The 12037-nt window shown below is 42.5% G+C and overlaps 1 protein-coding gene across 1 annotated transcript; it reads right to left on the reverse strand.

Moving 5' to 3' along the window:
- Nucleotides 1-1044: 1044 nt before the first annotated feature.
- LOC142289318 (GTPase KRas-like) lies at nt 1045-2029 on the reverse strand. The gene is made up of 2 exons (XM_075333585.1): nt 1993-2029; nt 1045-1814 (listed from the first exon to the last, which is right to left on the reverse strand). Exons 1-2 carry the CDS (start codon nt 2027-2029, stop codon nt 1045-1047), a joined length of 807 nt encoding a protein of 268 aa, XP_075189700.1.
- Between the last annotated feature and the right edge of the window lie 10008 nt (nt 2030-12037).

Here is a 12037-nt window from a genome sequence, read left to right on the forward strand (position 1 = left end):
AAAATAATAATAATAAGCTCTGCCTCACTGGAAAACTTATGTGCCTCACCTGTAGACATCCTCCATCACAACACTCAATCAGGTGCAGATTCTTTTTAAATATTTTTTTTTGGACAATATTGTGTTCAGTGAGAAAACCTCACTTCACTTAATTTGAGAAGAGGTGAGGTTCTTTAAATCTATTTGAATTACCCTTTATGTAATGTTTTGGCAGAAGTCTCTATGAAGGGAATATCATTACTTTTCACTAGCTCTTGACCAAACTATAAGGGTAATTCAAGAAAATTTGGAGAGGCTCATCACAACTTCTTGGATACCTGTGCACCAAGCTTGGAGAGGCTTTCCAAATCGACATACAATAACATGCCAAAACATTATTTATTTTAAAAAAATCTCATGCACCTGATTGTATGTTGTGATGGCGCCATTCTCCAAGTGAAGAGCAGAGTTTTTCGGATGAGAAAGAGACTTTTTTTTACAAATTTGTACATAACAGAATCCTATGTGGGTATTCAGAGATGTCTTGCCAGCCTCTCCAGATTTTCTTGGATTCCCCATAGGATTCTGTTATATACAAACTTGTAAAAAAAGTTATTTCTCATCGCAAAAACTCTGCCCCTGACCTGAAGAATGTCTTCATTGCAAAACCCTATCGGGTGCAGGAGATTTTTTTATTTTTAAATCTAAATATTTTTTGTCTCGGTGCACAGCTCTCAAAGAAGATGTGATGAGCCTCTCCACATTTTCTTGAACAGACTAATACCATGGGGTGTCTTTTACCTGGTTAATCTGTTCTATATACACAACAGTTTGGAATTTCAGGAAATTCCAAAGCCAATCCTCTTATAGTTTAAGAAAATGGAGAAAAAAATCTGGGTTATGAAATTTCCATAGAAAAACAATAAAACAATTAACAAAGAGAATCCGTTTCATGGTAATTATTCTCAGTTCACGGCATAACTTAAGTCCACACATTGAGTTTGCGTTGTGCAGGCACACTGGCTGCAGTTTGACCTGCATTCTGCTGGATGGATGGCACTTCATTTAAAAGATGACACAACAATTCCTTTTGGAGGATTTCTCATCAATTTCAATATTGATCTTCTCTTTGCATTTGCGGATTTCACGAACCAAGGTGGAGAAGGCATCTTTAACCCCCTGTCTTGTTGCTGCAGAGGTCTTTATGAATGGCACATCTTCATGCTCCACTAGCACTAGAACTAGCTCTTTGTCTACTTTACATAATGGGAAGTCACATTTGTTACCAACTAATACCATGGGGACATCCTGAGAGTTTTTTATGTGGTGAATCTGGTTGATGTAACGAATGGCTTCTTCAAAAGACTTTCTGTCATTAATATCAAAGACACAGAGAAAGCCTTCCCCATTTTGCATGTACTGATCCCTCATGGCAAGAAACTCCTCTGCACCTGCAGTGTCGACAATTTCCAGAACACATACTTCATGATCTATCACACACTGCTTTTGGTACAAATCCTCAATAGTGGGAAGATACTCCTCAATAAAATGGCTACTGATGAGCTGGATGGTCAGAGCACTTTTACCAACACCTACAGCTCCAACCACGGCTATCTTGTATAAAGTAATTTCCCTTGCACAGATCCTGTTGGACTGCTGACTTCCTAGGGACCCTGTGTCCGCCTGTAGCTTGCTCCTCCTCTCCTTGGTCTCCCCGATCGCTCTCCCCTGGGTCACAGAAGCGTCTATTCCAAGAAAATCACCAACAAAGATCCAGATGATCCCACAGCCCCAATTGCACGGATGCACCCAATCATACGTTGACGTCTCACAGCCTGAAAAGAGATTTCAATTAATCATGCATGTGTTGATTCAATCCGGAAAAACTTCAAAGGGAACCTGTCACCAGTTTTTTGAGAATTTAACTAAAAGTATAACCTTCTGCAACTCCTGGGCTGCATTCTATGAAGGTGCACCTTACTCTCTGACTCCCCTTGCAGACCTCAGAAATACCTTTTTGAAATCTGCCGCCAAATGTGTAAATGATCATTCTGGTCTGATGGGTGCTATCGTTCTGGTCAGATGGGTGTTCATATCTTCAGTTCCTGTCCCTCCTTCTGCCACTTTCCACTGTCCTCCTTTGATGATTGACATGGATGACGCTTCTGTCATCATCCACGTAGCTGGGCATAATCTTGCGCCTGTGCAGAGATGTTCCCAGCCGTACAGGCGCAGTTTGCTCTGCCCCATTGCGGGCAGAGCCTAAAATATTGGTGTGCTTACGCAGGCTGGTGACATCTTTGTGCAGGCACGAGAATCAGGTTGGGTACAAGGATGACACAGGTGACATCATCCACATCGCCGACCATAATCTCTTGCTCGCATGCGTGGCTGCACAGGCTCCTGATACCTACCTGCATGCATAGGCTCCTGATACCTACCTGCATGGAACCTCAGATCCTCACAAGATCTCCTTCTCTACTCCTCTCTTATTTCCTCTTCCCACAATCGCATACAAGATTTCTCCCTTGCCTCCCCCATACTCTGGAATGCTCTACCCCAGCATATCAGACTCTCCCCTACCATGAAAAGCTTCAAGAGGAACCTAAAGACCTATCTCTTCCTACAAGCATACAACCTACAATAACCCTCAGTCCAGTACACCACTGTGCAACCAGATCTGTCCTCACTTATTGTACCATCACCCATTCCCTGTAGACTGTGAGCCCTCACGGGCAGAGTCCTCTCTTCTCCTATACCAGTCTGTTTTGTATTATTAATAATTGTTGTAGTAGTTTTTATGTATACCATTTTCACTTGTAAAGCGCCATGGAATAAATGGTGCTATAATAATAATAATAATAATAATAATAATAATAATAAGTATTTATTTTCTGAAATGGAAACTAAATAACTTTTATAGGGCTTTTAAAAGCCCAGTCTGCCTAAAATACAAATTACGTTGTATAAAAGACTATAAAGAACTTCAGGCAAAAAGATCTACAAGACAGAAACAACTGTATTTCTTATCATTTGAAATGAAGCGTCTGTAACTTGACAGATTAATTTAGTTTTATATTTTTCTTAACTTGAGCTTTACCTTGAATAGGCTGTTTGTATTGCAGTGTGCTGCTGCCCAACGTGCAACACTTATCTTCCCAGTAGCCTCGCTCCCAAAAGTCCCTCATTTGAAGGAGCTGTCACTTTTTGGGACCCAAATCTCTCTGATCCTCCTTAATTCCTAATTGTGGGAGGAAGCCCACAGTAAATTAGAGGTGACACACAATAGAGGAGGGGGCCCATACTGTGGGCACCTTCCTTCTCTCCTCCTCCCCATCCCCCATCACCTTTACATTGCATGAGGACCCCCTGCCTCAGGGCATGTAATGGCAGTGACCAGAGAACTGTCAGACATGTAGTATATTGTATGTACTCACTCTGTCACTCTGTAGCCAGCACTATCCCTCTGCTCCTCTGTACAATCTACAGACACTGTTTGGACAGGACGTTGACCAATCACAGCACAGCTCCTTGTCTGAACTGTGTTGTAAGGTCACACATTGAACACTAACGCGGATTGGCTGCACTGCAACCAATCAGTATTCGGTTCATCCACTGTTGCCCAGGGCAGGGTTGAGGAGCTGAAAAAGCTGTAAAATGTGAGGGCGGGACAACTGTGTCCCTTCAGCGTCAGTCAGCTACAACTGAAGTTTTATCAGCAGATAAAGATACCATATGATTTAGGTAATTTCTTAATGCCACATACTTTGAGGTGAGTTCTGAAATGATTATGTTGAATAATGAAATGTTTTGCTACCTAAGGAATGGTTCCATTTTTATTATCCACTATTATATCAGTCAGGGCTGGCCTTAGGCTAAATTACCCTTTGGTTCCCCCAGACCATGTCACATGCAATTTGCAGCTGGTTTACTCTCTTCTCCTTTAGACACAGATGACATTCAGAGGAAGTCATAAAACAGCATCCATGTCCAGGGGAACTAATGTGGTAAATACTGAGTGAAATGGCCATGTTCCTGGCGATGTAATGTGATGAATACTGCCCATGTCCTTGATAATACAGTGTGATAGCTGAATGCATCCTTTTCCTTGGTGGTATATGGCAGCCCAATAGAATATATGCCAAGTGCCACCCAAATAAGAAAACAATCATGTGTGATACTTTGTAAAGCTCAGATGATCTTGAAGCCAATGCACTGAAAAGAAATTAAAGGTTTATTGTTTAAATCAGGTTTTTGTTTTACATGTATTTTTTTATTGCATATCAGAATCATTAATAAAAGGAGAGAAATCTTGCAATTTTAAAGGGAACCTGTCATCAGAAATTTGTCTTTCAACCTAAACGTTTTCCCCTCTGCAGCTCGTGGGCTGCATTCTAGTAAGGTTTCTATACTTTTGTGCCCCCTTTTAAACCAAAATAAATACTTTATAAAACTGTACCTTTCGGTTTGAAAATCTTGTAAATCATCCATGGGGGCGGGCCGTCTGGCGTCCGTTGCTGTATCTTACGCCGTCCCCCATGTTCCAAATCATCCCTCAGGACGCCGCCCACTGCGCCCGAGGTCCCGTGCACGCCAGGACACCTAGTGACATGGTCGCATGCACGAGAGTATGGGCGGTGCTGTGATTGCATCGCAAGTGCCCGCCCATACTCTCGTGGGCGCGCTTTCCCCACTGCCTCCAGCGTTCTGCGCCGGCCCGACGTCACCTCCTTCCCATCGTACCCTGCAGCAGGAAATAGATGGGAGGAGCGGAGCAGGCCACTACAGGAGAAGCGGAGGATCTGAGCGACGTACAGAGGGGAGAGCGCACCCACAAGAGTATGGGCGGGCACTTGCGATGCAATCACAGCGCCGCCCATACTCTCGTGCATGCGACCACATCACCAGGTGTCCCGGCGTGCACGGGACCTCGGGTGCAGTGGGCGGCGTCCTGAGGGATGATTTGGAGCATGGGGGACGGCGAAAGATACAGCAACGGACGTCACACGGCCCGCCCCCATGGATGATTTACAAGATTTTCAAACCGAAAGGTACAGTTTTATAAAGTATTTATTTTGGTTTAAAAGGGAGTGTGGCGCCCCTGAGGCTTCCGTCGCCACAGGACATTGCACCACATCCAGTGGTGTGATGCCCCATTCTGGGTGAGGAAAGGAGTGAACACCGGTCCCCTGGTAAATCTACACAACACCCATTGTTAGGTACATACTGGGACCAGGGACAGTGGCAGTAACCCTCCCATGCTGCATGCTGGGAGGGGCCGTAAGACCCATCCCTGCTCCAATAGGGTACAGCTTAGCAACTGGGTAGGTGGGTGGAGCCAGCAGAGAGCAGTCAGAGAAAGGAAGGTCTAGTTGGAGCAGAAAGAGAGAGAGTGGGGAGGAGGAGGAGGTCTGCAGGAGGCAGACGAGAAGGAGAGAAGGAAAGAGAGCTCCAAGTCAGTCAGGAGCTGAGAAGAAGAAAGAGACGCTTCCTTGTGAAGATCCTGGGACTCAGAGGGTCCAGGTGACACCAAGCAGAGAACAGAAGGGATTCCAGGGCCACGGATAGCTGTAGAGCTGTGGTGGCCTGCTCCACAGGAACATCGGTGGAGGGATCAAGCTGCAACAGGGGACGGTCCCTAGAAACCGGAGGAGTGCAAAATCATCTCCAAACAGTAAAAACCGAGGCCCAGGGAAAGTTGTAAACTCCCCGGGCCACAGCCCACAGCAGAACCTCTAGAAAAGGGGAGAATAATCCGACAGGTGACCCCCCAGCCTGGAGGCTGTAGTGGAGGCCGAGCAGGTTCATCCTAAAAGAGCTAGGCTTAGGAAGACAGCTGAAGATAGAGACACCTTAGAGAGAAGGGTACCGGTTTTTACTCCAAGAATCCCCCAGAAACGGCAGAGGTCCCTGACAGTGGGTTCCAGTCGTCTGAGGGCACCAGTGTGCGCATACCAGGACGTGTGAGTAAAGAACTTGAAACTGCACCCTTGGAGTGGTCTCTGTGATTTTATCTGCTTAGCCTTCCATTACACCATAGACTCTCACGAGCACCAACAGTGTGCCCCGGGACATTGCTCCACCTGTGGGGAGCAGTACCATCATTGCTGCCATATCATCACCCCGGAGGCCTTACACAGCAGCGGCGGCTTAATAGCCGCATACCACAGGTGGCGTCACGAACACAAACTTTATTCATCACCAAGGCATCAGCCATATTTAAACTGACACCCACCAGGGCCACGGAGCCGGGCCCCGCCACCACTGACGACCCCCGGACTAGTCCGGCCCGGCACCGGGTGTCCCATAGCCCTGGGGTGGGCGAGTCAGGGGCACAAAAAGTATAGAAACCTTGCTAGAATACAGCCCACGAGCTGCAGAGGGGGAAACTTTTAGGTTGAAAGCCAAATTTCTGATGACAGGTTCCCTTTAACACCAGCGACTGAGGCAATTTTTTTTATTCATACTTCTTGCCCTTTCAGGGAGCGTTTACAGTTTTCTTGTCAACAGAGGTAGGATTACAATATCAGGTGACACTGGAATAAACAAGTTGGCGAAATATTGCAACATCTACCTTTTGCTATTCTTCAAGAACACCCTCTTAAAGAGCCTTGGTTTCTGGATCTCCTTTAATATGAATAAAAATATCTCTTTCTCTACTGTATGTTAAGTATCTATCCCACTACTTATTTATATATTTAGCTACCGATCGACCAACAGCAAAATCTTCCTACTTAATACAATTTGTTTTGCAGCGCAGATACACAACAGCAATTACATCTAGATCCATGGAACTTTATTCATACATATCTTAAATTATCATTGGGGCTTTTCAAGGCTTTACAATGGCCTCTGTAGAAGGGCTGAAAGGTAGAAAAGAGGGTCTATGTTTACAATCCCCAAAACGTATAAGTTTTAAAGGGAAAGCATCTCCAGGCTTTTTGCTCCCCCATCTGCAAGCAGTATAATGTAGAGACAGAGACCATGATTCCAGCGATGTGTCACTTATTGGGCTGTTTGCTGTCTCCTCTGCTGCAGATCTAGCAGTTATACAGAGCTCATGAATATGCTGGATTACCTTCAGCAGCCAAATAGTTCTCTAATGATAATCTACTGCTGATTAAACATTGATTTTTATCAAAACTACACTAAGTAGCCCAGTAAGTGACACATCACTGTAGTCAGGATCTCTGCCTCTACGTTTTGCTGCTCTTATATTAGTTAGCAAAAACCTGGTGACAGATTCCCTTTAAAGCATTAATAATGCTAAAATACTTGTCATTCCTTGTTTGGCTCTCTATGTGCAGTTGAATTCTTTCCTTCTGCTGAGGAGTCCAATAAATAAAATAATGAATAAATCTTATAAGAGACATAGCATAGTACCAGATGGGCACTTGAACACCTTTCTGAGGAAGATAGAGAACTTGCTAACACCTATATCAACCATTCCAATCAACAAGAAGGAATTACCATTTTGAATTTGATCAATGGCATGCTTATTGTAACAACATTGTTAGGTGATGGTAGAGGAGAGAGCTCAAGGTAAGAGTCTTAACCCCAGTCATGGGCAGCCCCGCCACTCAACTTAATAAAAATGGATCTAAGCAATAATGCTTTATGGAATATGGTTGGTCAGTTAGTTTATCAGTACCATTAAGAGTATAAATTAATAAACTTGTTTAATTCCACAGATATCCAGTGAGTAAGAAGAGGAAGAGGACAGCAGAAAGAATACACCAAGGAGAAGATGGAGAAGATGATGAAATGGAAGAAGAAAGAATCCCTGCAGGAGAGCAACTTGATCAAAAAGATGAATTATTCAAGAAACTCCTTGAAAAGTACCCAATTCAACTAAATGAGCACGTTCCATCATTAACCATGTGCAAATCAATCAGCCAGACTACTGCACAGCACTGCCAAGACAAATGGAGGCGAGCACAGTACAAGAGTCGGATAGAAGATGTCATTGGTACATTTTTTGTTTCATTGCCAATCTGTATAAGTTTATGGCATTGTATTCATAGGCATAAATTGTTACTGATATATATTTATATATATATTTTTTTTTTTTTTTTTTTTTCTTAGAACACTTCCGGCATCCTCCAACAAAGGACCAGTTGGCGGCCTACATTGACAGACAAAACTGGACAAGCAACATACCAAGTTTACAAAATGTTGAGTTGTTCTTTAGACCCTAAACAACATGGTTAGATCACAGGAGTGGAGTGGACTGGTAATTGTGGAAGATGAAACAAAAGGGGGTTATGGAATGAAGACCAGTCAGTCCTTTAAAAAAGGAGATACAGTTTGGTCCAGAAATATTTGGACAGTGACACAATTTTCGCGAGTTGGGCTCTGCATGCCACCACATTGGATTTGAAATGAAATCTCTACAACAGATTTCAAGTGTAGATTGTAACGTTTAATTTGAAGGTTTGAACAAAAATATCTGATAGAAATTGTAGGAATTGTACACATTTCTTTACAAACTCTCCACATTTTAGGAGGTCAAAAGTAATTGGACAAATAAACCAAACCCAAACAAAATATTTTTATTTTCAATATTTTGTTGCGAATCCTTTGGAGGCAATCACTGCCTTAAGTCTGGAACCCATGGACATCACCAAACGCTGGGTTTCCTCCTTCTTAATGCTTTGCCAGGCCTTTACAGCCGCAGCCTTCAGGTCTTGCTTGTTTGTGGGTCTTTGCGTATTAAGTCTGGATTTGAGCAAGTGAAATGCATGCTCAATTGGGTTAAGATCTGGTGATTGACTTGGCCATTGCAGAATGTTCCACTTTTTTGCACTCATGAACTCCTGGGTAGCTTTGGCTGTATGCTTGGGGTCATTGTCCATCTGTACTATGAAGCGCCGTCCGATCAACTTTGCGGCATTTGGCTGAATCTGGGCTGAAAGTATATCCCGGTACACTTCAGAATTCATCCGGCTACTCTTGTCTGCTGTTATGTCATCAATAAACACAAGTGACCCAGTGCCATTGAAAGCCATGCATGCCCATGCCATCACGTTGCCTCCACCATGTTTTACAGAGGATGTGGTGTGCCTTGGATCATGTGCCGTTCCTTTTCTTCTCCAAACTTTTTTCTTCCCATCATTCTGGTACAGGTTGATCTTTGTCTCATCTGTCCATAGAATACTTTTCCAGAACTGAGCTGGCTTCATGAGGTGTTTTTCAGCAAATTTAACTGTGGCCTGTCTATTTTTGGAATTGATGAATGGTTTGCATCTAGATGTGAACCCTTTGTATTTACTTTCATGGAGTCTTCTCTTTACTGTTGACTTAGAGACAGATACACCTACTTCACTGAGAGTGTTCTGGACTTCAGTTGATGTTGTGAACGGGTTCTTCTTCACCAAAGAAAGTATGCGACGATCATCCACCACTGTTGTCATCCGTTGACGCCCAGGCCTTTTTGAGTTCCCAAGCTCACCAGTCAATTCCTTTTTTCTCAGAATGTACCCGACTGTTGATTTTGCTACTCCAAGCATGTCTGCTATCTCTCTGATGGATTTATTCTTTTTTTTCAGCCTCAGGATGTTCTGCTTCACTTCAATTGAGAGTTCCTTAGACCGCATGTTGTCTGGTCACAGCAACAGCTTCCAAATGCAAAACCACACACCTGTAATCAACCCCAGACCTTTTAACTACTTCATTGATTACAGGTTAACGAGGGAGACGCCTTCAGAGTTAATTGCAGCCCTTAGAGTCCCTTGTCCAATTACTTTTGGTCCCTTGAAAAAGAGGAGGCTATGCATTACAGAGCTATGATTCCTAAACCCTTTCTCCGATTTGGATGTGAAAACTCTCATATTGCAGCTGGGAGTGTGCACTTTCAGCCCATATTATATATATAATTGTATTTCTGAACATGTGTTTGTAAACAGCTAAAATAACAAAACTTGTGTCACTGTCCAAATATTTCTGGACCTAACTGTATTGTGTGTGACTATCATGGAGTTTTGATGGATGGAAGAGAAGGTGAAAAACTACAACAAACACTTACGAAAGACAAATGTTACATCTACTTCTTTTCAGAAAAAGGAAGTAAATGCTGCATAAATGCCACAGATGCTCCCTGCATTTGCCACCCTGATATGTCATCCACATTTGGAAGAATAATGAATCATTCCCGCAAAAAGGACAATGTGAAGCCTATACTGACATACCTGTCAGATGACATGTCACCAATAAGTTTGTTTGTGGCTAAAAAGAAGATCCCACCAGGAGTTGAACTATTTTTTTGACTATGCCTTTAATGAGAATTTGGAGAAGGAGCTGAATTGGATTTGCTGGATACCTAATTTTACATTACTTTTTCACCACTTTCTTATTTATTAATATATTTTATTTAATTTTGTAGTTTTTCAATAAAATACTATGCTTTTACAATATTTCCCATTTTTTTTAAAAAATATGATTTAAAATGTTCCTTGATCTGTTCTTCATAGGATTGCTACAGGACCAGAGGAGGAAGATGTAAAAGCATGTATTTTTGTCGTCATTTATGCTGTATCTTTGTCCACGCACCTTGTTGTTAAAAGTAATCTTCTGCTCACTGTCATATTAATTGGTATACATTTTCTGTAATAAAAAAACAAAACATTTTATTATGATCACATCTCATAGCTTTTTGGTTTGGGCCCACAATTCTAATCATGTGTATTTACACTGTTAAGGATGCTTTAAACGCTGCGACATCGCTAGCGATTGCTGTGTGAACGCCGTGCAGCGCCGTGCCGGTGATCGTGGATCGGTGAGTATGAAAGAGGGGGTGGGAGGGAGAGACTGACATGGACGGAGAGAGAGAAAGACATAGAGAGAAAGAGACCGACTGACAGAGACCAAAAGACCTGCCTTTGTTATGTTAAAAAAAAAACATGCGGATCGCAACAATAATGCAATGCAAGCACAATGCTTCACATTTTGGCAGTGTTTTTCTACAACTCATTGATTTCAATGGGTGTAGAACGCAGCCAAAATGGCAAAAACAATTGACATGCTGCTTCTTCAAACGCAGAGATTTTGACAAATTTTACGCACCTAAAACGCTGTGTTTTTAAAAGCATTGTGCGCAAAAGAAAACACTAATTTCCATAGACTATGCCTGGAAATCAAAATGCATGCAATTTGGCATGAAAACGCTGCAGCTCAAATGCTGCTGAAACGCATGAAAAAAAGCAAAGTGTGCACATAGCCTAAAGGCATTCAAATTCCTGCAGAACTAGAGTATTTCCAAATAGTTGTCAAAAGCCATTAGAACAGAGTAGAGTCATATTCAGGCAACACTACTGTGGGGCTCCTGCAAGTCACTACCAAGCATCCTAAGAACCCCATGGGCCTTCACATCTGACACACACACACACACACACACACACACACACCTCTAACCAGCCTACCACCCTCCTAATGGGCCCCAGCTGCGCATATCAATAGTGTAATGAATGTCCACACACAAAATTATATTCAGCTAAAATAAGTTTAATAACTCATTACACATAATCAGAAACAGAGGGTCATTCAACAACATTTGGAGATCACCAAATTTTCTTGAATAGCTGTTCAGTGAGCTTGGAGAGACTCTCCAAATCAATACATAATAAAGTGTCAAAAGAAAAATTAAATCTCCTGCACCTGATTGGGTTTTGCAATGGAGATGTTTTACAGGTGAGGGGCAGAGTTTTTTCAATGAGAGACATCTGTTTTTACAAGCTTTTCAACACTATGAGGAATTCTAGAAAGTTTGGAGAGGCCTGCTAAGAGGCATCTCTGAATAACACATAGGGTTCTGTTATTCAAAAACTTGTAAAAAAAAAACCAAAAAAAATTCTCTGTGGAAAAACTCTGTCTCTCACCTGCAGAACATCTACATTGCAAAACCCAATCAGCTACAGGAGATTTTTTTTCTTCAAAAAAAGGATTTTGGCACTGTGTGTCGATTTGGAGAGTCTCTCCAAGCTCACTCCATATTTGAAAATCCTCTCCAAATTTTCTTGGATGACCCTCATAATATTGGTGATGAATACCATCAAGCTTCAGG

This window comes from Anomaloglossus baeobatrachus, chromosome 2 (genome assembly GCF_048569485.1).
Source record: "Anomaloglossus baeobatrachus isolate aAnoBae1 chromosome 2, aAnoBae1.hap1, whole genome shotgun sequence".
NCBI classification, from domain to species: Eukaryota; Metazoa; Chordata; class Amphibia; order Anura; family Aromobatidae; genus Anomaloglossus; species Anomaloglossus baeobatrachus.

What these genes read in the sequence shown, in the direction of transcription:
- LOC142289318 (XM_075333585.1), bottom strand. Translation starts at nt 2,029, where the DNA reads ATGATCATTTACACATTTGGCGGCAGATTTCAAAAAG. An exon ending in TGGCGGCAGATTTCAAAAAG is followed by an intron (nt 1,815 to 1,992) that starts GTATTTCTGAGG and finishes ATCTCTTTTCAG; the next exon opens with GCTGTGAGACGTCAACGTAT.